Genomic DNA, 25,544 nt, shown 5'->3' on the forward strand with positions numbered 1-25,544 from the left:
AATAGGCAAACAGCCTTTAGACACGCAGAAGAGAGACACTTTAATAAAATACATCATGAATATGAAAACTGCACCTCTTCATGTTAAATGTGCAGCTGCTTGACTGCAACCTTGATTAAAATAAAATAAAAAAAGTAATAAACATACCTTAACATGACAGACTCTGCACTGCAGTTCACAGCAAGAATCGTTGGTGGGTGTGAGGGATAATTACTATTTATCTTACTGTAAATATATCGGTGCAACCTCTCTGTGATGCACTACGTAGCATGTTCAACATACTGTGCACCATCCTGCAGCACACTGTGTATTAATCCACAGGTTTTAGTAGTCCCTAACAAATGCACCACTACTTCCTCTTTAAGTGATGTTCACTGACAACAGTTAGTTAGGACCAACAGGATGTAAGATTTCTCCTCAGATACCACTGCACATATAGTAGATTAGTCTATGCTTTAGGTTGTATCAGTCTCAGCCAGTATTACATTCATTAAATATTTACTCCATGTTCTATAATTAAAGTGTCTCTGACAGCCAGGTCAGATTTTGGAGCAGATCTGCTGAATTTCTGTGCATCACAAAAGATGAAGAGAAGGGACTCAGGGGAAGAAAAATGAACACATAACAAGGCGAAGAGTGTCGAGGGGGAATGGGATCATTAATTCTGATCTGCAGCAGAACTAATAATATCAACGCTACCAGTCATATCCAGTGCAAACCCTATTGTGCACACTAATTAGACAAATCAAAATACTCATAGTTAATTAAACTATGATACAATAGCAGAGCTCTAGACACAGCTGCTTTAGGTACATCTCACACAAAATAATTTCTTACAGATTTTGTGTTCTCAGAAATCACTTTTGTGGAGGCCAAGTCGTTTACAGAGTACGCCGTTTACATGCAAATTTGTTTTCCCCTCCTCCCATTGGTCTCCCGGTTCATACAATAAGATTTGTGAAGATGAAAAGGCCTGTAATTTTCTGCTGCTGTGAATCACACTTTTCAAATTTACACTGTGTACAAGTGCAAAAAGAAATACTGAGGAGCAGGCGGTGTGTGTGTGTGTACCTTATCTATCAGGCAATTGCATTCAAGCGGGCTGGGAAGACATATAAACAGGCAGAATCTAATGCAGCATTGTGCTTTCTTTAGCATTTTTACACACAACTCTGACATGTAAATTGCTGCTTTTGTCTACGCTATTGTACAATGGTGACAATCTGTTACTGGTTGTAAGCAAGCACTACCATTACTTAGATAGGGCATTGGCAGCCCACTGTTTGTCTATGTGGGCAGCAGCTTCAAACTGAAGGTTAAAATTGAAAAAGAGGTCTTGATATGAAGTTGACTTTGGAAGTTTGATTTAATCAACTAAACCATGAGATAATGCAGATTGGAGGAGTGGTTCCATAGTGGTTCATGTGGACTTCCATGCCTGGTAAGCCAAGACTGACGAACTGACAACATGAAGGCTGATTCCATCCATCTTCTCAGCTGTCTCAAACTAAAAAAAGGGGACTCATCACACATGATTATGAACTGCATGTGTATGTAGCAAGAGCTGTATGAGTCACGTTGTTCCACTATAGGCCAACAGCTCTTCAGTTAGTCCCTGAGCTGTTAGTTACCAGTGCTTTAAAGACATTGCTCTTTGTTTTAGCTGTGATTTGATTAATTGGCATCTTTTTGCACACAATTACTGAACCATTTGTCATCTCTGTAAGAATCCTGCTTTCAGAGAGTACACCATTAACAAATCCTCAGTAACAAGAAACAACATCCTTTGTCATTTCCTCATTTGTTCTTCTACTGCACTAATTAAACTCCCACTGCTTTAAGAGTCACCCTATCTATTCTCAGCATTTAAACATACTTGCCTTTTCCTCTTCCCTCAGAGCCCTGCTGTCGGTTCTAATCTGTGTGAATGTGTCTGTCTCCACGTGTGTTTGTGAAAGTGTCTCATCTGCTTCTGTGAAAGCAGCACAAATGTCACATCAAGAGAAACATCATATAAGGTTGTGTGATGGACAGGTGACCAGAAGGTCGTGACACCAAGCTGTGACAGGTTGGTTTGGCTCAGGTGTGCAGCTTGGAGTTCTGAGCTTTTTGATATTAGGAAGCCTGATGGAAGTTATAACCATGTCGAAGGGCACTAAACTCAAATTTAATAATGGTTGTGACCCACCACAGTGTGGATTCATCATTGTGATGTATGTGGTGACATTCATTTTTATGGTTTAATGCAAGGATGCATGAGGGGGGGAAAACACAAACAAATGCTTATGGGTGCATTAAACACATAAAGCTCCATTTACGTCACTGCTGCAGTTTAAGATTTGAATATTTTACTTACCACAATGCTTTTCCTGCCATTTCACTGTGAGAACCACAGGCTCAGCCAGGTTAAATATATTACAAACTTATTAGACACTAGGATAAATGCAGGCTTCATGGAAGGGAAGCCTGATAATGGAGGGGAAATGTATGATTTAAGCTAATGCATTTGAAACCGTAGATTCTCAAGAGTGTGCCGCATTCATGACAGAGCATTCACATTCACATTCGCTGTCAATCACCCATTGACTGTGTCTAAATACTTAGCTGCAAATTAAAGACATTTGCAGATTTAATGTTATTATTCAGGTAGCAAGTAGAGGGCTGCGTAATGCATGAATTACTGTGCACACAGATGTTGCACTTTTAATCTGAAGCAGCGATGAACATTTATAATTAGAAATAGCTATAACCAAGCTTAAGTTCTGGCACACTTTATTATTGTTTAGTGTGATGCAACTGTATTAACACTTAAGATGCTAAAATTCAAGTGTAAGTCAAGTGTGTGACTTCAGGCTCATAGTATGTTTGCTTCCTTTTCTTTGCTGAGTGTAAAGCTGTATACAATGGCTGGTTACAGCTATGTAAAGGCAGCAAAATCCTGTGCAAATAACATTCACATATTACCTCTGGTTTATTTCATTGAGTAGCTTTTGACTCTGTGTTCAGACTGTGATGCAGGCAGCATGACAAAACGAATGCAAAAACTTGATAAGCTGTATATTTGCTTGGGGCAACTCAGCAAGGTCTCTGTGATGATCCTGGTTTCATGTTTGCGCCTCATAAATGAATAAAGCAGAAAGAACCAGATTTTTGTGTTGCATTTTTAGCACAGACACAATCAGTGTACTTGTTGCTTCACAGAACATATAACATAAATAAAATAACAATATGTATAAAATATATAATAACTATCATGTAAACTCTAATCCCCATTATTGTTGACATAGTGCTTTTACATCATTGCTGGGTGGCATTGAAAACACGGCCCAGTGTAGAATTATCAGCACTGTGCCTTTCTCCAGTGTAGTGTTGCACTGCAGTGATATTTGTAACCTGTTTGTATGAGTGTGTTTGCCTGTGTGTTTCACATGCTACTATTGATTTAACCTAGTTATACAATACCCCTTTTCTGTTTATCACAGTGCTTTATAAAAAAAGCAAAATCCATTTCCACAACTCACTCTTCATCCTCCACCGCGACTCTGTCAGAACAGGAGGGGATCAAAGCACAGCCTCTGTGAAGTCCCTGCGCTGTCAGTTTCCTACTGTTTCTACCACAAAAGAGAGGCAACACATACACTTACAAGACCAATGAGTCAAAGTTATACGTAGGATTTAGTTTTAGGAGATTTTATTTGTTTGTTTTTAAGACACAGAACAAACTGTATTTCATGTATTAGAAATTGAAAATAGTCTATTGTTCTATTAGGATCTCTAAGAATAAGCATCCACAGAATTAAACGGCTATTTGTTGTTGTGTTTGTGGGCCAATCAAATTTGAGTGAGATTTGATACTAGCTAACCTGTCTCCTCAGACTTCAATTTTTTAAAAATTGCATTTTAAAAATTCTCTCTCGTAGTGTATTTATTGTGATGCTCAGTAATATCTATCTGGGACCATGATTGGCATAATCATGAACCTGTCTGTTATGTCACAGCGTTTTTCGTTATCCCCTCTGCCTGTGGGGAAATTAGGGGGAGTGTTCGTTTTTGTGTTTGCTTACCATAACTGTCACTGGGGTAATTAAGTGTTTCCTTGCACAGTAATTGGCAATTTAATCTTGTGTGTTTGCCTCTTGATTTGTAGTGTTGAATCTGTCAGTCAAGCTGGGCGTGGTTTCCATGGGGATAAGGGAAGTGAAGTAGTTATTTGCTTCAACCACTGGCCACAGTAAATTACCTGTGTCCTCCTTAACATGGTTGCTATGGAAAGGCAATTACCCCAAATTGTAATTGTGCCACACTAATGTGTCAGGCCTTTACCTCCTAAATTAATTGGGCTTTTTAACTGTTTCCCTCTCACAGTTCACGGGTTAAGTGATTTATCAAAGGATTCGAGCAGTCAACAAAACTCTTCTTAGTCAGAAAGGGGGATCAGGATTAATATCCGATAGCTTGTGTGCAGCTGCAGATCTTCTGGGAACCTTGGACATCGCTGACACACACTGAATCTGAAGTGTCAGCTTTCAGATGTAGTTGCCTTCCACTTGGTTCCTTTTCAGCACTCAGATGCAGAGACTCAGGTGCATCCAGGCCATCCTTCAGGCATGGCCCTACTTCCTTTTCCCTTAGACCACCTGCTCAGCTCACTACCACACTCACACACATACTCACACTGAGTTCCCTCAGGTAATACAAACACTACCACACAGGTGACTTGAGACACACTGTCCAGCACCAGAGTGGATGCTGATCCAGTTTGATTTGCTGTCCCTCACAGTGGGAACATTTGAGTGGGAGTAAGTAAGTATTTAGATCCCCCTTAATTGTGTTTCTCAGTTAAAGATGCTGGAAAGTGGGCCGCTTAATAGAGAAAACATTGCTTCAATCTCAATTCACTGCATGGATTAAATCAGCTCTCATCGCTGCTGATCTGCCGTGAGAAATGGGATTAATCAATCGGAGACAGTACATCTATCTGCAAATTAAAAACTGTGCTCATGACTGCGTACATAGCTCCATGGTTTTGGTGTTATTTTGGTTATATGTTGAGTGGGTGGCTTTCTCTCAACAAGAGAACATCAATCAAACAAACCTCAGACGCATGTACTGACCAGTTTATGTATTGAATGAAATAAGTAAGCCACAACAGCAATATTATTGTGTCTACCTTGTATCTATCATATGTGTTTTTTTCATCCAAAAGTTCACAAAAAACTGTCAAACTTGAAAATCTAGATGCTCACAGTAAAGCTGCCAGAGGCTCCCCACACACTAATCTCTGATTGTACCAGTACATTGTCAGTTAATTGTGTAGTTGTTTGGTGGGATTTAATCGCTGCTGTAGCTGACAGTTGATTACACCACTGTGTCACGACGCTCTCAAAGACTGAACTGAAAGCTGAAAGTATTTAGCTGTTAAGCAAGTCTTACAGATCAGGAGATATTTATGATGTATTATTTGAAAAGCTTAGTTTTACAGATGGATGTTGCATATCAGTGTCAGGGTTTGTGGTGTGGAATGGCTCAGTTAAGTTAAGCAGTTAAGTTAAGTTCTTTTATTTAATTACAAAATATATTTTGTGACGAGGAAAACAGAGTAATCCTGAACAGGAGCAAAAACAAGAATAAAGTCAGGCACGGCAACGTAACCTGAATCACATGCAGAGTAGGCATGGCATGAAAACAATCCTCACAAGACGATTGTTAGGATGACCGTGTAGCGGCTTGACTTTTCAAGTAGGAGGCTTGAGACATCGGTGGAAGTGAAGTCTATTAAGATATTTATTTCGGCATGTACGGTACAACATCAATCAATTGACCCACATGCTGGGAACCACAGGCAGCATGTGGTCCCAACAGCACACAAAGAAGCCCCCATGAATACAAAATGGCCGCCTTAAATAGTTGACGCCACACCTGAAGTCCTCTCCCATTCCCAGATGGGTGATCTCATTCTCCTTCCATTTTACCTTCACCCCACCATACACCTTACCCCAAACACAAAGCAATATATATTTACAATACATAAATGGAATTATTTTTATTAGTTTAAAAGCTAGTTTAAAACTCATCACTGTAATTGTCCCTCAATCAAACAATACAATCCCCCTACACCTATTTCCTCAATGGACTGGCCCGGAACTATAAATAGCTGCCTGTTCCAAGAGGGACTCTTTTGACCGTCACCCCTGGCCACAACAAAAGGTAAGAGCTCACACATTAGCACTTAAACAATCATTAAAACACACAATCCAATCATTGTACTGCTAATTTAACAATCTATTTCTTTGTGTCTGGCAGATAATGCTTCCACCCAAATCCCACCAGCAAACACTAAACAACAATAAACAAGTACTCTATGTTGCTGTGTGCTGTGATTTTATTTTATCACTCATCCCACTGCCACAAACAAAAATCATACTCCCTACATGGGTTAAAGGTGAACCAAAGAGGAATAACTGCTAGCAAACACTGATAACAGTAATGAAGAGGCCCTTCATTACAACGATACACAAACTCCATGAATGACGAAACAAACTGGCATGGGGTGCAGGGAAGACAAAGACTAAATACACAGGACCAGGGGAGACAACTAGATACAGGTGGCACACATTAGGGCAGGGCAGGTAAAAGGCACAAGGAGGGAAACCACAGGAAGTAAAACTCAAGACAATGCACAAGGTGGACCTTGTCTTGTGCTTCAAAATAAAACAGGAAGCACAAGACAAGGACAACAAGACACAAGAACTAAACAAAAACCCAGAGAAACAAAACACTATCCCTAGGATTACCGGAAAATAACAATAGCTAAGATTAAACTACAGATTAAACTAAAAACCCAAAACAAGGAAAACAAAACCATACATATACACCGGGTTGTGACAATCAGTGGTGTTTGGTGTCTTTCTTGAAGCGAACTAAAGTAGATGCTTTAGTAGGTTTTTGGTTTATACTCAATACTGAGATCCTCTGCTGGCAGCCGTAGTCACTGTCTGAAAAAGATACAGCAGAGGTAGCAGAAATAAACTGTGACAGGCACCAACACAGAATGATGTGTATCTCACAGGTATGGATCCCTTTTATAATCTACATTATATCAGGTGCCCTGCATTATTTTATTAGCAGATATCAAGATAAAAGTAATATGTGGAATTATCATATTATGGACAAATTCTGGAGTTATTCACTTTAGTAAACAGCTTATTAATGACACAAAAGTGAATAGAATAATAGAATTAATCATCAATTAAAATGAAGAGCTACCTCTCAGACGTTATGCAGGACAATATTGTTCTAGTTTTTAAATATATATAATATATGCTGGAGACAAACCTGCTCAGTCTCTCAGCAATAAGAGAGGAGTGTATTTTTGCATCTAGGATAAATCATGGCAGGAAATCACTCACAATCATTACTGTATCCTTTTGTCCTGAACAAACCCTGACTCTGCAGACTTATGTAGTTTGGCACTGACACTGAGCCGCTCTTTGCTGCCCCCACATGTCTTTTCAAGGAACTACCTTTATCTTATAAAAAACAAAAACCAATCCCCACATGTCCTCTGGCATTGTAACAAAGCTGGATCACCAGAACACTGACTATCACTCAAAGAATGTCAGAGATGAAAAGTGGATTGACCTGCATTCCTTCTTACAGGGACCTGATTGTTGCTTCACAATTGTGTGGAATGTTCCAGACTCACCAGCAGTAAACATCCATAGAGATACACAAATATAATTGATTACCTGTGCCACTGACTTCCAAAGCTAGGTAACCATCCAGCAGGGAGCTGAACCCTGTCAGCCCTCCCATAGCAGCATAAGGGACATCCCTGCCTACAGGCTGACCGCGTGCCTCCCTCTCTACTTTTGTTTCAACCTGACAGGAAGATATGACACAAATGATACAGAGGAAATTATGTAAATGTAACACTCAAGAAACCATTGCTGTCACCTCAATCAATTGCACTTGACCTTTACTCACCAGGGTCTGGTGGGCAGAGCTGGGCTGGCCACATCCACAAGTGTATGTACTTTGGAACCCAGAACAGGAACTGCCTGAAAGTGTAGGAAACAGATACATGAAAGCTGTCTACATGTGGGTAAGGAGTGAGTTTTATTCTTCAAACAAACTCACAAGTCTTGCACAGGTGGCCAGTGGCTTCACTATGATCCTCAGGTAAATGTTTACATCTGCAACGTACAGGGTTTGGTCCGAACCGAGGGACATACTGGTAGGCAGTACAGAAGCATCCTTTGACACGGCAGGGGAGGGCCAGGGGTCGCTCAGAAGGAACCACCTCACAATCTGCCTTATGTTGCTTGTACCTGATTGATATTACACACAGTCTGTGTACTATATGCACAGGAGATCAATGCCTGACATGATGTTTACCTATGTGCACAGAAGCACTGTGACTCAGGGCCGATGAGATTGCAGTCGATACCTCCTGGGACACCGTAGCTCACATACAACCTGTTGTTCTGCCGCTGAGGCAGCATCTTCCTCTTGTACTCTTCGTATTGCTTTGGAGTAAACAATGTCCCGCCATCATCATCACCCACAATCCTAGAAAGGCCCAACCACCAATAAAATCAGTAGAGTTTTTTTTGTCATGAGAACACAATCATGCAACAAACTACCTTGATTATAATAAAAAGCTATGTTATTTAATAATTTTCTTTAGATTTGAGGTTGTCTCCTATTTAACCTGTGTTGCCATTACATTGAAATATTTATAAAACCCTTGAGTCAAAAACATACACAAACAAACAAACCTTCTGTACTCCCAGTAGGCATCAACTGATTCTGAAGCTGACTTGTCGAGACAAAATTTCTCCATTGCCCGCACTCCCAAACTATTGTTTGCCACCACTTTCAAAGTTGCTATGGAGATGGTTAGACGTCCCTCTAACGGGCGCAAAGGGAACTACACGGAAAACACCGAATTGTCATTGTATGTTGATGAAGATTCTCAGTCATCCAGGTCATCATACTGTCATTGTAGAAACAAACGTATAAACAACTAGTATCCCAGTATTAGCTGACCCACATCAGAAATAATCGAGTCTCAAAATATTTTGAGACTCAATAATTATTTTTTTGTACATGTTACTACAACAAACAGGGCAGAACATTTCACCCTACCTAAATTTTAAGGCTTAAACCAAAAACAACGCTTTTAAAACACAGGAGGAGCCTATGAATACATTTCCCATAATTCAATAGTATTGACGCACGCCGAAGACGTTCGGTGGAACCATGACAGCTAACAGCACAGTTGCATGCTTGGAATTCTAGCTGCCGACTTTCCGTTCCGAGGAGCTCAGTGCTTTTTCGAGCCTGTGAAAGAAGACACCGAGATGAAGAGCAGAGCGAAAAGAAACCTCAACAGCAAGCTCGGCTGCTAAACTTTTTTAAACGGAAACGTCGCGCTGCTCCAGACATTTCCTCCAGCAGCGGCGGCAACAGCCCGAGGTTGCCAAACAAGAAGCATCATTCAGTGTCAGCAGTCAACGGTAGCAGCCGCTAGAGCTCCCAGGCGCCTCCGTCCCTGCTTCTCTGCTGCAGGCTGTAAATTTCCGCTTCAATATCAAGGTATGTTATCAGACAGCACGGTGGGCTAACATTTTGAAGGTTATGCTACAGCTGTTGGCCGTTAATTTGGTGCGTTGGTAAGCTAACATATGGAGCTAACATAAAATGTCAATGGAGTTGGAAACAGCTTGTGCTACGCTTGAGCGGCTGCTAACAATTGCATTAAAAAAACTGGTAAAGACCCCAAACTAACTGTATGAATAGAGTGAGTCTTTACTTGTTTTGTAGCCTTTATGTATGACACCTGACACTGTGTTATCTTAATGACAAGTTTAGCAAGTCAGCATTTTACTGTGTAGTCATTCAGCAATTGCCAGCTTTCCACACTTGGGTTGATATGTACATTCCTCCAACCTATTATTGACATTTCAGTGTTGTAACCTGTAACCTTTAGTGAAGCTGGTTAAGTCTGCTGAGTATGTTTACTGCTAAAATGACATGTGACATGCTACTGTCAATATTTAACCTCAGGTTCAGGCGTTTTTGCTGTTAGGGTGTGCCTTATCACCAGCATCTGCACTGCATTTAAATAACCCTCAAACCAAGTGGGACATTAAACGTGTGACCTGTTTGTCTTTCCATAAAACAGTGGCCTGACATTGCAGTGCCTGGATGCCAGCACTCGTCTGGTTGTCATCTGTCTGAGATAAATATGATCTTAATGGAAAGACTCTTGTACTTCATCCGCAGTCAACTAGCATTTCTTGTTTGGTTTGTTAAACTGTGGTAAATGCTCTCTACTATATGGGAAACATAATCTAAAATGCAGTTTTGCAATCAGTTAAACTTCTTAAACATTCCTCAGATGCTTCTAGAAATGACAGAAAAATGCTGCACATTCTAAAGCAGCTTTTTCGTTACATCTGACAGGATGCACTTTACTTCCTGACTAACTTAAACGGTTAGTCTTTAAACTCTGGTCTCTCTCTCCTCCCTGTGGTGCTTGTCAGCTGTTAATTTTTGCCTGGGTCAGTGTAAGGACATGTTTTTGTATGTGAAGCATCACTTACAGATTTAGTTACCTTTCTTTTCATAATTTATTCACTCTGTCACTGTCCCCTCTCTAGCTTCAATAGACTGTGACACTCCCATACTCTAGAGAGACCACAGAGAATGCACTCTGTGACAAAGTTGTGAAAACTGAGAAATGATTGCCTAATTTCCTCTGCATGTGCACAGTGCACCCACCGGTTTTTTGTCAGTCCAATAACTGTTGTGCAGTTGGGATTAGAGAATGAATACCTTCTATGAGTCTGTGTGTTCCTGTACCTCCGATCTGGAGCTGCAAAGTGGGTCCCATGAAATCTAAACTAGTAATCAGGTTTCTGGGCTAAGAGGGCTGAAAGAGATTTGTTCATGAGTGGGCTATTGTGCACTCTGACCCAAAGCAGTAAAGAAATCTCTCTCTAATAATACTTCAATAGTCTAGGAAGCCACTTTGATGTAGCCTTCTGCTCGTTGCCAGTGATGATGACATGGGTTTGTTTTTCTGTCCAGCACATGCAGCACTATAAATCTCTGATGTCCAGCCTAATGGTGAGGGTAATGGTGGACACCGGAATTCAAAGAAGTGTTTTGCTGGATGCAGATTAATACACACCCTCAGGATGATTCATGGCAGATGGGTCACGACAAAGCTGCATCAAAGCGACTAATGACATTGTTGCGCTAGATATTGGCATGTAGGTGGTGAACGGTGCATGGCAGATTGTATAAAAAAACAAATTTACATACTTGTTTTTATACGAATTTAAATACATTAAGATATTCAAAGATTATATGTTCAAGAACATGTTCTTCTTTATCTTTATGTTAATAATTGTCTCTTTTTTTGTGTACTTCTTAAAGATAGTCAACAATGTCTGCGGACCACCGGCCGGAAAATCCAGTCCACATTGGTGATATGGTGCCGGACATCATGCAGCTAAACCTTTCCAGAAATCCCTGACTGATGCTGTCCATGGGGTTTAGCCTGGTTCTCCTTCCTGGCCTCTGTTGTTGTCCAGGACATGCTGGTCTCTTAGGGATGTTTTAGAAATGTTATGTAGCAGACCTCTGACTTCTGAAAAAAACTTTACAGCGTTGTCACAATTTCATCCTGTTTTGTTACGTTTTTGGAACCTCTTTATCTAAAACGAGACAGTTAGCCTCAAACCAGGCATCACAAGCTTTACCACCCCAGTACCATGCTGGGTGCACTCTTGCGAAGGAACATGTCCCAGAAGCTGAGTGTGCTGCTGTTGGTATTTGGTCTGGCATGGGGACTCATGCTGCTGCGCTACACCGTGCAACAGCCCCGACATCAAAGCAGCGCTGAGCTGCGCGAGCAAATACTGGAGCTTAGCCGACGATATGTTAAAGTACTGACAGAGGAAAACCAGAATGCACCAGGTGGGCTACAAGGAACGTCAATGGCTGGATATGGTAAGCATTTAAAAATAATTGAGAGGTGCTGTAAAGTATGAAGCAGTATTCATTCAGTCATGTCGCATATTTGAGTGTGTTTTTTTCCTTCTACTCTTCCCCTCTCATACACAAACAGCTGATTTGAAGAGGACTATTGCTGTGTTACTGGATGACATTCTGACACGGCTAGTCAAACTGGAGGGAAAAATTGAATCAGTGGTCAATGCTTCTTCTACAAACACCTCCCACACAGCAGGGGGCATCCTTGCCTCTGCTCCTGCCGCCTTACAGAAAGCTTCGAAGCAGGACAATGCTGGCGGTCACATGGGGACATCACGCCTTCATCCACACTTCCCTAACAGGCCACGACCACATTAGGAAGGATAGTTTTATTATCTTTCTTTTAAGCACATCCTACTTTCCCGTCATTTTTTTTTTTGCTGATACTGCAACCGCAGACTAATGGCAAGGTGATGGTGATACTTGTGGACATCCAGAAACTTAAAAGGTGGGATGCATTTCAGAAACTGAGACAATATGAGGATGTCTATTTTCTAGCCTGCTCATATGCATTTTTTTTTTTACACACATGCATCATTTTTATATTCTCTTTGTTGGATTTATTTTGCCTAAATGACAATTAATATAATTATTGTTTTTTGTGTGATTGTTTTAAGCAAATGCTAAAAGCAAATGCTTGGAAACGCTTAAAAAAATACTGCCGTCCACATTGTAAACAATGTAACGGTACTGCTTCAACATATCAAAATACTTAAACCATACACTCATGATTGTAAAGAATAGCTACGGTTTAGATTTTAGCTGGCACAGTCGCTAAATACTGTTTGAAGAACATTCTTTTAGCTTATTAAAGATTAAAGGACAAATAAACTGTATACTTTACTCGTAACAGATAATCCAAAGAATATTTGCACTCCATCTGAAGGCAATATAAATGTGTATATGCTGTTGCTTTGAGGCTTATGGAGCATACGATGGGATTCGCCACTGTTAAACATGTGCGTACATGTGTTTGCTTTGTCCTCTAGAAATCCAGTGGGTCTCTTGGACCATGCTAAGAAATGTTTTGTTGATAAAACATTTTGAATGTACTGTGCAGTCAGTCTTTAGCCCTGTTATGCTGTTAAGGCTCACACATGTTCAGGGTTCATATTGCACTGTGATTGTAGAGATTTTTTTTTTAAATGCTGGGTTCATCCAACTTGGACTTAAGGAATATTTTAAAGTGGAGAGGACACCAGGCTCTGAAATATTAATACTTCTAGCTTTTCTCCTGCTGATGCTGATAAATTGTGGTGAATTGCATAGCCTTGTCCAGCCCAGAGGACGAATATTTCACAGAGATTGTAATAAAGATGATTAACTTGCCACAAAGAAACAAAAGGGCAGCACTTGTGAGTGTCTAAAATGCAATTAAAATCTTAACAATAGAAGCTATATTTTGAGTGACCAGATTAAATTATTGAGGTGTTTTGACTGTGTCTACACTCGGCTATGTCATATGTACTGTGCTTTATAATGCAAAGGCAGAATATAGATGGGCCACCGGCCTGCTGTGAGATCTATTTTCTAATAAATCAGCCTCCTGGAAAAAATGATTCTCCCACATTTCAAACTGCTAATATTTAAGAGTCTGAGCTTTTCAGTTTTTAGATTGCGTGCATGTTTATCTATTAGGTCATCTCCAAATGAAAGGACTGACTTACAAAGTCACTGGAGTTTGAAGGATCCGTTTTTTTATGGAGGAATCATTGACAGTGAGAAAAGGAAAAGGAACCTATTTTTTTTATTTGTCAAAAATCTTTTTTAATGAAAATGTGTGAAACCAATTTCAGAGTGACTAAAAAGGCATTTTAAATTCAAAATACAGTGCTATTTAAAAGGTGTTTAATTACATTTTAAGCTGAGTTCTTATTCAATGTATTATTTTTTAATGGGTGAAACCACAAGAAACCCAAATATACGCGGACAGTGGCCAACTCTTCAATTAATCCCATTGTTTTGATTGTGGGGAAACCCTGAGACAATAGTATTGGTACGTTCACGGCCGCCATGTTTTTTTCCATCGTGGAAGGGGGCATGTGAAACAAAACCGGAAATGACATCACATTTTGCGGCACATAAACACACCACCCAACTTACGCGCCATCTTCTAGCTGATAATCGGTGTTTCGGGGGCTAAAAACATTGTGTTAAAAGACACTGTCTGACCTACTACTGTCAAAATACCTCTTTTATTAGCCATACTGAACAATGAGTGACATTGAGGACGGAAACTATGTTGGACGGGTAAGTAGTGACATCAAATGATATGTATTGCCTTTCTTCCTTTTTCTTCCGTGTGGCTTGCTATACTCATCATTGCTAATGGAATTCAAGTCTAGCTAAAGTATATTTATGCCAGCGCTGAGTTATAGCTTATCACTGTGTTCATTGTAGCAGAAAAGCAGAGGAATGTTCTGTATCACATTAAAGCTAGCAGCGTAAAATACAAGGTTACTGCTCTGCTAGCGAAACTGCACCGAGCGCACCAGGCTTGTATGAGCCCATCAAGTTAGCACTAGCTTAAAAGCACCGGTGTTAAAACCTGCAAATTTTTCCCCATGAAATGATTGCCACTGGCCTGACTTTTGCGCTGTTTGGTCTAATTATGAACTATCTTCATTAACAATCAGAAACGGATGTATTATAACGCCGTTTTGTGCGGATATCCCTGCTACTAGTGCAGCCATCACGGCACATTGAGTTTTTTATAAGCCACTCCTCGTTCCTTTCTCCGCTTCCATTCTTTCTAGTTTAGCAAATTAAAATACCGGTACAACATACATTTAAGTTCTCTATTCGTAACCATATAGCTTACGTTGTTGTCACTTTGCTGCTTTTTACGTAATTCTTAAAAGTAAATGTAACTGTAATGCATTGAGTGTTTTTTTTTCTTTTTTAAATTTGAAGATATTCTTATTTTTTTTCTTCAAACCTTATAACCTTAATTTTTATTGAATGTTCTTTTTTCATTAAGGTTATTGAAGGAGAAGGATTTGAAGAGTTTTATCCAAGAATGATGAAGAAAATTTTCAAGATAAAAGAAGGCTAATGAAAACATGTACAGAGCAGAACATAGAAGTGGAAAGGGAGAAAATGTGACGGAAGAATGGTGTCAGATAGACGCACAGTGTAATGGCTAAAATCAAACAGACCTGGAATCAGAAAATGAGAAAACTGAAAAAAGAAGAATGAAGAAGGATAGAAATCCTGAGAGAAGGCAATAGCGTGTAAAGAATCTGGAAGAATGAATGTGTCCATAGGTTAAGTAAATACACTATTTGTGTCACAAATGTCTTTTCTCTATCATGCTCCTTTTATGTAACATAAAATGCATGTTTTTATTTTTCCCTTCTTGGCTCAGGTGGACATGGATATAGGCCTGTCATGTACATTTGTTATATATAGCTAATATTATGCCAACGATTAATTTATTGATAGTACAAGATTACTAACCCTTTTCTCCACAGTACATAAGTGTACATTTTAGATGGTGTACTGTATGTGTGACTCATACTTTACCACATTTCAGTACTTTGTGCTTGAGTTTCTGTGTTGAAAAAATTAATTGTCCAAGAGAAAGTTGTTAACATGCTGTTGTGGCAATAGGGGTCACGCTCCCAATCCAAATCGGATCGTGGGAGTCCAGCTCGGGTCAAGTCGGAGAGCAGGTCTGGCTCCCCAAGCCCATCCCGGGCCTCCAAACGCTCAGAGTCCAGATCCCGCTCTCGGTCAAAATCTAGGTATGTTGTTGTCAGTTAATATTAACATTTTTTTTTGTAAAATTGTGTTTCAACCAGATAAATGTTCTTTAAGTTTAGAAATGTTTCACCCAGCTATAGATTGCTTTGACTGATCCTATTTCTGTCACTGATCGCCTTACCATATGCAGTGCCATCAAATACACCCTCTCTTCTTTTCAGGTCTCGTTCTGGGCGGCATTCAAACCGCCGCTATAGCCGTTCACGCTCTCGGTCCTACTCTCACCGAAGAAAGTCCCGCTCTCGTTCCTACAGCCCAGAATACCACCGCAGGAAAAGCCAGAGTACATCTCCTATGTCAAACCGGCGCCGTCACACTGGGAGCAGGGTAAGTGTAACAAGATCTGAAGACTGGGCATATGATGATAGTGTGAAGGGACAAACATTTAAACATTTTAAGGTGTTAGGGCTGACATTGTGAGTAGTAGTATATGAACGATTACACAATTTTAAGCCAGTAAATAGAGGGACATGGTCTGTTACTACATAAATGGGCTAGAAAGAAACCCAAATATTTAATGTTAATTCACACTGTATAGTCTTGAAGGACTGTGTACTGTCATTAACCCTACTCCTGCCCAGAATAAATGGTACACAACACATACATAGCATTTACATATACAGTTTGTTGCCATGTAGTCTGTTTAAACTGATGCAGATGATTTACACATTTTTAGAAAATTCACTAGCAAAAGAATTTATCATGTTGTTTGTAAGAAGCTGTTTTATCAGATGATTGTGATACATGCTGTGGGAAATCCACCCTGACATGACATTTAATAACCCCTTTGATTAACCAACCCTCCTTTCATTATATCAACAGAGCCATGACTTCACAAAAGAAGCATACAGTCATGGAGGTGATGCAGATGTTAGGGTATGTGGACCTCCTGAAATATTTTTCGGAAAGAGTAATGTAATGGTTTTGTGTGGTTAAAGGTGGTTAAAGGTGCAGCTCCCATTGTGGTGCTGGGATATAGTCAAGTCCATGACTGCAGTTTTGAAATCAAAATGCAATTGAAACTTTAATTGGAAATGTGGGAAATGGGCCTCAAAGTCTGTTAAAAAATCTTTAGAATGAAATAACTGTATGCAGATTTTATTGTTCCAAAAACTAATGATTGATATTGATTTCCATGCTTGTGTGTGTAGTTCAAGTATTTTATTCATGGGCATTAAAAAAGGGCATTTTACACTGGGGGGTATTGATGTTTACATGGTGGAAGGTAATAGAATATAGTTTCTCTAATGTTAGTTTGTGTAATTTGTATAAATGTCCTTGTGACATTTGTTTGAAAGCAGTTAAGGGGTTATTAAAGCTGTCATAGTTTACCCACTGATAATTTACTGTGCTTCACTGTTTTTACTACCCCATTGTTTAAACATCTATGGTTTTGCAGTCTCGGTTATAAAGTAGAAGTCATAATGCAACATATCCAGAGAGGTATTTTTAGTGAAAGACAGGTCTAAACCAGTTAATTTATGGACAACTAAACTAATACAAGACATATTCTTAGTCTGTGTCTAGTGCATTAAACACATAAAATGCTGTTGTGTTTTTCATATTGAATTTGATTAATTCACTTGTATGCTAAACCTTAGCTGGGTAGATGTGATTAAATACACAATCGACTTTAACCCCTATTTTTGACCATTCCAGGCAAATCCGGATCCGAGCACATGTTTGGGCGTTTTTGGCTTGAGCCTGTATACAACAGAGCGTGACCTGAGGGAGGTGTTTTCCCGCTATGGTCCTCTGGCCGGGGTCAATGTGGTGTACGACCAGCGTACAGGCCGTTCCCGCGGCTTTGCTTTTGTTTACTTTGAGAGGCTTGAAGATTCCAAAGAGGTACGGAAAAGAGCCTCCAGTCATGTTTCCAGTGACTAATTGGTTTTGTTGTATTTAACTGCTAAATAAAAACTCTTAATGAACAGTGACTTGATAATGAAACATGTCATAAACGACTAGCACAGCATTAACATTTGCTTTTTCTGAATTATTCTGCAGCCATACTAACATCAAATATGTATTGGTTTTCTACCCTTCTTCAGTTTTTTTTATTTAGGTGTGATTACACAAATATGCCACTAGGTGTCTGTCTTGCCTCAAATTCTCTATTCAATCTGGTTGTGTATCAAGGGTTTGCAGTGTGTAGTGTTGGTGGGACTTTGGTGGATTAAACATTTTTGCTGAAGTGTGTACAACAGGCTGATAACATCATTGTCTTCCCCTCCCTCTTGTAAACCCCAGGCAATGGAGAGAGCCAACGGCATGGAGCTGGATGGGAGACGCATCAGAGTAGATTACTCCATAACCAAGCGGCCCCACACCCCAACACCAGGAATCTACATGGGCAGACCAACTCAGTAAGGCTGACGTTAAATCTGACATGCTTGTTTGCTTAACATGAAGTCTCCAAGAAATCTAAACTGTCAGGAATAGGAAACTGAGATGTAATTCTTGTGTTTAATTGAACTGTTTGGATCAACAGTAATGGTGGTGGTGGTGGTGGTGGCGGTGGCGGCGGCAGCGGCAGTGGCAGCAGCAGGAGGGGGAGAGACTCCTATTATGACCGTGGCTATGATCGCTATGACAGATACGATGAGTATGACTACAGGTATAGGTAAGTTATTCTTAAAGATTCTATCCTCACTTGATTTGATTTGGTTCACAAGTGATCACTACAACTGAGGCCTGGAATAGCACACCATCACTGCTGCGTTTTATTACAGAGAACAGCTAGTGATGTTTTTTTGATGATTGTAGTCTGCTAAAATTGCATTTGTTGCATATAATGAGCCAAAGAGTTGTATAGAATAGTGAGATTCCATACAATTCCCTCTCTGTGATTGCATGGATAATATTGTATTGTTATGTAAGAGAAAATGTATTAAAGTTTCTTTGTCTGTTTGCAGTCGCAGGCGCTCTCCATCACCATACTACAGTAGATATAGGTCTCGCTCACGGTCTCGCTCCTACAGCCCACGTAAGTGTGAAGAGAAATTCAACAAAATGCTCACCTGACTGAATTTATTGTCATTTTTTTAACATAAAATGGCTCACACCCAGAAGCTGATTATTCTTCCTGTACTGTCTTTAGGTCATACTAATATAAATGTTTTTCCTTTACAGGACGATACTAAGCTGCTTCTTTGAACATCAAGCTTCCCTCCAATAATTGGTGTATATTATTTCATCATTTCAGAGGGGAACATTTTAAATTAGCATGTCAGTATAAACAGAACTCTAAGTTTTAAGTAGTTCATGTTTACATGCAATGGTGTCTTAATTTTTAGATGCATCCATGTTGGGTGTGAGCAAAGAACTCAAGAGACTGTTGCGTAGTCTTGCTTCATCCAGGCTTCCTTCCCTTTCCTTATTTTCTGCAGCATGGATCTCCTTTTCTGTGGTTGTTGATCAGATTTTCTTCATGTTGTTCTCAGGACAAGAAAAGAAAGCTGTTTGAATACGGTGACACTTTATTTTACATGCCGTTGAAATGGTCATAGGAGGGCTCTTGGTTTGTACAGTTTCAGTTTATGGTAAGGTTTAATTTGTGTAACTGTTAAGTAGCAGGTGAATAAGGCGGTAAAATAAAGTGTTTCCTGCATTCAGTAGTTGGGTCTCTGCTCACATTCATGATTATTTTTTGTTACAGACAACATTATTTGAGTTTTCTGAGATTTTTGTTATATATAACATTTTTTTATTGTCGTGAATTTGTATGGAATTACAGATATATAAAAACTCCAAAGTTTGTAAGGTGTTTTTCTCTCTTAATGTGCATGAAATTAAAGTTGGGATTTGGTTGTATGGGTGGGGGTTAATGCTGTAAATTTGAGTCATGTCAAGGTGTAGTGTACAGTACTGTTCACATAGGTTTTAAAGTGTCTGGCCTGCAGGCGCTCTTTCAAACTTCAATCTATTTTCAATACATTCAGTTTTCTATCATCCATGTTAAACCAATGAAAACTCAAGGACGTTCAGCAAGCTTTTATTAGAAGCTTTCATAAGATACAAAGTTCACATGGTAAGCCAGTATATCTTATAACAGAATGCATAATCTCAGCAGCAAAAAGTCTTCATTTCTGACAGTTAATGTTTTTCTTACTTGAGGTTATTTTTTATGGATAATTAAAAAAAAAAAAACAACCCGTGGTTGTTTGTTCCATGCGAAGCAAAGTCACATGAAAAACCTTCTAGATTGCAACAACACAACATGATCTGTCACTTTGTCCTAGATAGGCTATCGCAGTCCAAATTTTGGATCTAGCGCAAACAGGATCTCGACACTGAGTGGCTAATCTTTAAAGTAAACCTGAAGAAATGGAGGACTTTTTATCTGTAGACTTTGGGCCCAATTAAAGAGCACTTAATTCAGGTGGGGTTAATAATCACTGCTAACATGTCATGGGGCCCCTCAGAGTTATGCTTTCATTCACACTGATTCAGAGATAATTCTTGAGGTTCCATGCTAACCACTAGCTGGAAGGATACAGGGGTCAAAGTATGAGCTCTTTCTCAATAAGTATTCAACACCATCTCTGTATGTACACATTTTCATCTATTTTGTGAAGAAGTTTGAAAAAAGTTATTGTCTACGTGAGGTCTGCTGGAGCCTCTTCTGATCAGGTTTCATCTCAGAGAGCAGGTGCACAGAAAATCACTTAATCATTCCAGTGCATTCTGATTTTACAGCCCTTTAATTTCATAGAGGTTTTCCATAACTTTTATTATACAGCTTAACCAAAGAGTGGGTGGGTGTTTTATAATTGTGAACCAAACCTTCCCAGGTTTTACACCAGGTTCAACTTGTGGTTTTAGCATGTATTTGTGATTACATTAAAACTGGGAGGGGATGCGGTAACATACAGGACTGTGTCTGGAGGTCAACAGGTGGGAGCATGTCCTTTTATTGTATAGAGTTTGAACACAGGAGGGCTTGTGGAGGTGGTGGGGCTGTAGGCTTAAATTCTCCACTTCACGTCTGAGCAGAAAACAAAGCTGGAGTAACAAACATCAACAGCACTTAGCTCATTATCTTACTATTAGTCAGAGAAAAGAAATATGTAAAACCTCAGTTAGCAGAATATGCATTCTCAAAATATTTTTCGAAATATTATTAGAGAGAAAAAGATCTTTGCTGCAACATAAATGCACTTTTTTGTATTATCTCAACAAAACAACTTTAGCATTTTACAAACTACTCATAACTTGATTGTTTTGCATACATGTAAACCATAAAATTGTATTTGAGTGAGAGCAGAAACACTTTTAATTAGGTGGTGCAAAAAAACTACTAAAATACACATTATCTTTTTTATTTCTTTCCTTATTAAAATATAGAACTTAAATCAAGTTATTTTATGATTATTCTTAACTAATGAATCTTAAGTTTTCATATAAATACTCAAGCAAACAAGTTATATTTCTAATATAAGAGAATATACAACTCAGTAGCTTTCAGATTCAACAGTAAAAACAGTGTGAAAACTTGAGGCACAACACATCACCTCTGTTCTTACACAGAGCAAAATGTTGAAGACATTGATTGTTTTTTGAACCGTTAGGGGAGACATTTTCTCACCACAAATCACAGTGTAACTAATCAATCAAAGTGCTGAAACCAGTAAACAACAGCAACAAGGAGGAAAGTGCTGTTTTTTACCCCTTATAAAAGAGTCAAATCTACACTTATAATGATAAGTGTAGCTGCAAAGTGTGACAAAGTCTGCAAATATTCCTGTGAGTGTGCGTGACGACACCCACTTGCATTAAACTTTCTGTACAGCAAGAACATGTGGTGTTAATCTAATGATCAAAATGCTAAGCAACAATAAGAATAAAATGCAGAAAAAAACAGCAGATGTTTTAAGGAATAAACTCCAATAAACTATAAAAAAAAATCAATACTTTCTTTTACACACCAGGTAAGGTATGGAATGTAGAGTGTGCAGAATGTAACCAAATTAGCTGCTATATTTATATATGATCATTAAATACAGGTGGCAGCTGGAAAGAAACAAGAAGATGACGGTAGCTGTGTTTTTCTTCCTTTAGTCATCTTTTCAAAACAAAGAATCAGATATTTCATTTAAAATATCTTTACATTTAAATCATCTTTACATTTGCTAATAATTAACTTTTTCCTACTAATTTCCAAGATTTGGCTTCTTTTTGAGAAAAGGGTGACGAGGAAACAAGAAAAACTACACCTTCCTCCTTCCTCCCTGGCATTAATCTTGTTTTTTTAAAAAAAATAGCCAAGACTATATAGAAAGAATATATTTTGCTCTTTCAAGCATTGTGCCAGCAAACATTAACTCGTTATTTGCTGTGAAAAATGAATATTCCCTGGCATGTGCTGTGAGGGGGCACAAACCGCCATTTTCTGATGAGATGCAGGATGTCATTAAGTCTGTGTAGAAACACACATCCACATTTTGCTTTGTAGTTTTTTTCTCCTGGTTTGGAGTCAGCATGAAAGCAAAGGAAAACATGTGTCTGGTGCAACAATACATTGATTAAACATCGATCAGGAGAAGGTTTGCATCAGTTAGTAACTGTTAAGGTTCTCCTCAACATGGCGTTCACCACCCATGACTCTGTCCGTAGCGGTCAGTCACTGGATTTAATGGTTAAGTGGAAAAGGAAACATTGTTAAAATCGCAGTAAATAAAACAAAAAAAATAATAAAGCAATCTCACCGGTAAACAGAATCCCTTGATTCTCTCTCTGTAGCCTAAAGGGGTTTGTGAAAGAGCCTTGCGTTTGGCGACGTAGACTATATCTTGGAATGAGGCCAGCAGCTCAAAGTTGGGCTATAAGCTGCGTTTTTTTTACCTAAACAATCTCCCTCCACTCTCTTCTCTTTGTCTTTCTCTCTAGAAATAACCTACATCTATGTTTAACCAGATCGATTTGGTCAGTTCTTTTTCCTGCACTGACATTAAACCGCACAAATCTTCCCACATAGGATGCAGTCTAGTCTGAAACTTTATGTCAGTTTGCCCCCTATGGAATTTGTCCATAGCGAGGAGTCCTGCTGAAACTGGGGGCGGGGAGACTTTCTGTACATTCCTCAGCGATACATTCACTACTCCTCCTGCAGAGCCTGCAGCCACACACACACACACACAGACGCACACAGGCTGCAACCATGCATCAGTTCATTTAAACCGACAGAGCCAGGCAAGCACTCACATGACTGTCTCTATACGTCCAGCCACACAAATGTGCCATCTTAAACATCCAGCACACTTTTACGCAGAGCTCCACCGTGTGCGTTTCGTTAGTTAATTCGCAATGGAAATCATTAAAAACGTGTAAACTGAGTTATAAAAAATTGTATAAGCCTAAATAGGCCAACAGAAAGCGCCCAGGCTTCATATATTTCGTATATGGCTACATACAGCCGGAATATGTGGACATAACTTTTGACTGAAAAGTTACTAAGAAACTTTGCAGGAGTTTGAAACTTGAAACAAATTATAGAAGCATTAAAAGTTGAGAGGGAGCGTCCTCAGGGCGATTTTAAATACTCCCTTTTATTCTCTTTTCATCCCATCTGTTTCCATGAGAGTGCCATGGATGTAAACAATACATAAACTTCCCGAAAAAGCTGAGGACCGTTATAAAAAGCGCCAGGGGTTGGCCGCTGGCTCGTGTTTCGTTACATCTTTATGCCTTATGACAAAGTCTAACAGAGGAAACATGGGAAGAAACGCGTAATTGGCGCGCTGATTCATATAGAATAGTCGAGTGGGAGAGCCAATGAATGAGCGCGTTGAGGCCGAGCCAGCAGCGGTAGTACGGAACGGGTCTGCCGCGCTCTGATTGGCCAGCCTTCCGGTCCAATCAGAGCGCTCGGTGTGTTTGCACAGCAGCAGAGGTGTAAACCCACTGAGACTGTCATGGCCCCAGTCTGAGCTAGTGGCTGAAGGGCCCACTAAACCAACACTCCCTTTGTAACCTGCTTTACATGAACATGCACACCTATGCTTATTCATTAGCAAACAGTGCAGGGACACAGTGCTCTCATCTCAGCTCCAAGCACAGCTCCATGCACTGACAGGAGCAGGGACATACTGTGGAGGGCAGCTAAACTCTCTGCCCAATCATTTTTTTTTCCTTCTTATTGAAATTTGACTAACTTTTCAAACTGATACAACACACAGGATAACATGGGCTTTGTAGGTTATCGTAAAACATACTATAAAAGCCAAAAAGGTCAAAGTTAAGACTCTTATGTAACGTTTTATAGTAAACTTCTGGAAACAATTCTTACTTGGTGGTAAACCATATAGGACAAGTTATGTAACATACTTATTGGAATTAAAAAGCAGTGATTCAGGGAGAAAAAAAATAAAAACATCAAAGTGTATTGTCACCTGTCGTGAGCATATGTACAACTGCTTACATGTGTATTTTCCTTAATGTTATGTTTTTTATAAAAACATTCATTCCGTTCACAATTATAACTTGAAATAGCCTACTGTAATCCATGAAATCTATAATATTCTTAAAATTGATTTTAAAGAGGCATTCATTCAGCTTAATGTACTGAGGCTGAATTATGTTGCATAATTCAGCAATTTTCCCCTGAGATTAATAAAGTATCTCTGATTCTGATTTCTGATATTGACAAGTGTTTTTAATAGGCACACAGACAGACAGACAGACAGATATATAGATAGATAGATGTTTTATTATTTGAATGCTTCCTTTACATGCTTATTAGAAGCCTGGACTCATGATAATCATGACCTTGAGTATACGTTTTAGGATCCCTACTGTTGAAAAACCTGCACAGCTTCTGTTCACATGTATATCAACAGGTTTGGATCCCTATCCCCATTTGTGCTACAAACACAGCTATTATATATATCACTGTGACTTACCTGTAAACTACCAGACTTCCAATAAGATTTACAGATGTTAATGAAATTTGTGAAATCTTTCACATGTATTCCACAATTGTGGAAGGACGCCAGAGCCAAATTTAAGTAGGAGACCCCTCCCTCTTTCAGTAAATTCAAATTCAAGCCGGAGGTATAGCGGAGAGGACTCGCCATGTGTGCTGGCTCCACATGGCCTACGCTTCCTCTTTGTGCCAAACAGTCTGCAAGATGTAAAGAGTGCAATGCGGTGCAGCAGTCACATCGCCTGAATATTCCCTCTTAACATCAATTTGTGTGTCCACGAGCAAATCGGGCCTGCTTTTGGACTTTGAATTGCGGCTCAGAGAGGGCATGGCTCCACTCTAGCTGGAAAAGATGGATGCCGTCATGTTATAGTAGTACGTGTCAGTCCCACATTGCGTGAGGGCCCAATGGGCAGAGCAGGGCCCTCCCTATGTAAAGATACTTCAAATTAAAAGTATTCAGAAGGAAATTTAACAATATAGTGCAACATCATTATGGATGGCCACACCCCCTTTCCCCTTCCACTGTGTCATCAGTACAGCGCACTTAGAACAGCCGTGCGCACAAGCCCCCGCAATATCAGCGCATGAATGCTATGGGCGTGCGTGAGCGTACTGCCGTTTTACTATTCCTCAACCGACCAATGAGAATCGAGGCTTTGCAGAGAAAGGCACACCAATGTGATTCTAGTAACGATACACTAGTTTCTCACGGAATCCCTTTACGCACATAGCTCGCCAGGTTTTTTCCCAACACCAATCCACTCTTCCCCTCCTTTTTTTCTTCACT

General features: G+C 39.6%; 3 protein-coding genes across 4 annotated transcripts; 2 read left to right on the top strand and 1 right to left on the bottom strand.

Annotated features, from left to right (window-relative positions):
- Positions 1-6,556: 6,556 nt before the first annotated feature.
- On the bottom strand, positions 6,557-16,090 carry fam221a (family with sequence similarity 221 member A). Of its 2 annotated transcripts, none has more exons than XM_028429341.1 (6): positions 15,953-16,090; positions 8,398-8,571; positions 8,140-8,330; positions 7,987-8,060; positions 7,749-7,881; positions 6,557-6,995 (listed from the first exon to the last, which is right to left on the bottom strand). In XM_028429341.1, the coding sequence occupies exons 2-6, from the start codon at positions 8,502-8,504 to the stop codon at positions 6,889-6,891; spliced, it is 612 nt and encodes a 203-aa protein (XP_028285142.1). In that variant the 5' UTR covers positions 8,505-8,571; positions 15,953-16,090; the 3' UTR covers positions 6,557-6,888. The 2 variants fall into 2 exon arrangements, with proteins under 2 accessions (XP_028285142.1, XP_028285132.1); XM_028429331.1 differs by lacking the exon at positions 15,953-16,090 and adding an exon at positions 8,781-9,040.
- Positions 9,246-13,405, top strand: ccdc126 (coiled-coil domain containing 126). Its single transcript, XM_028429502.1, has 3 exons — positions 9,246-9,600; positions 11,449-12,024; positions 12,143-13,405. Exons 2-3 carry the CDS (start codon positions 11,787-11,789, stop codon positions 12,382-12,384), a joined length of 480 nt encoding a protein of 159 aa, XP_028285303.1. The 5' UTR covers positions 9,246-9,600; positions 11,449-11,786; the 3' UTR covers positions 12,385-13,405.
- Positions 14,150-19,589, top strand: tra2a (transformer 2 alpha homolog). The gene is made up of 9 exons (XM_028429249.1): positions 14,150-14,316; positions 15,679-15,812; positions 15,993-16,158; positions 16,654-16,707; positions 17,491-17,679; positions 18,082-18,197; positions 18,323-18,454; positions 18,747-18,817; positions 18,964-19,589. Exons 1-9 carry the CDS (start codon positions 14,281-14,283, stop codon positions 18,972-18,974), a joined length of 909 nt encoding a protein of 302 aa, XP_028285050.1. The 5' UTR covers positions 14,150-14,280; the 3' UTR covers positions 18,975-19,589.
- The last annotated feature ends 5,955 nt before the right edge of the window (positions 19,590-25,544 follow it).

This window comes from Parambassis ranga, chromosome 2 (genome assembly GCF_900634625.1).
Source record: "Parambassis ranga chromosome 2, fParRan2.1, whole genome shotgun sequence".
In the NCBI taxonomy this organism is placed as follows: Eukaryota; Metazoa; Chordata; class Actinopteri; family Ambassidae; genus Parambassis; species Parambassis ranga.

Bases quoted from the DNA above. Each gene is read 5' to 3' on its own strand.
- fam221a (XM_028429331.1), bottom strand. From the start codon at position 8,845: ATGGAGAAATTTTGTCTCGACAAGTCAGCTTCAGAATCAGTTGATGCC. The intron at 8,331-8,397 runs GTAAACATCATG...AATATCAATCAG, and splicing joins CAGTGCTTCTGTGCACATAG to GTACAAGCAACATAAGGCAG. The intron at 6,996-7,748 runs GTAATCAATTAT...TATCTTTTTCAG, and splicing joins TTTGGAAGTCAGTGGCACAG to ACAGTGACTACGGCTGCCAG.
- ccdc126 (XM_028429502.1), top strand. From the start codon at position 11,787: ATGCTGGGTGCACTCTTGCGAAGGAACATGTCCCAGAAGCTGAGTGTG. The intron at 12,025-12,142 runs GTAAGCATTTAA...ATACACAAACAG, and splicing joins AACGTCAATGGCTGGATATG to CTGATTTGAAGAGGACTATT.
- tra2a (XM_028429249.1), top strand. From the start codon at position 14,281: ATGAGTGACATTGAGGACGGAAACTATGTTGGACGG. The intron at 16,708-17,490 runs GTATGTGGACCT...TGACCATTCCAG, and splicing joins GAGGTGATGCAGATGTTAGG to GCAAATCCGGATCCGAGCAC. The intron at 18,455-18,746 runs GTAAGTTATTCT...GTCTGTTTGCAG, and splicing joins GAGTATGACTACAGGTATAG to TCGCAGGCGCTCTCCATCAC.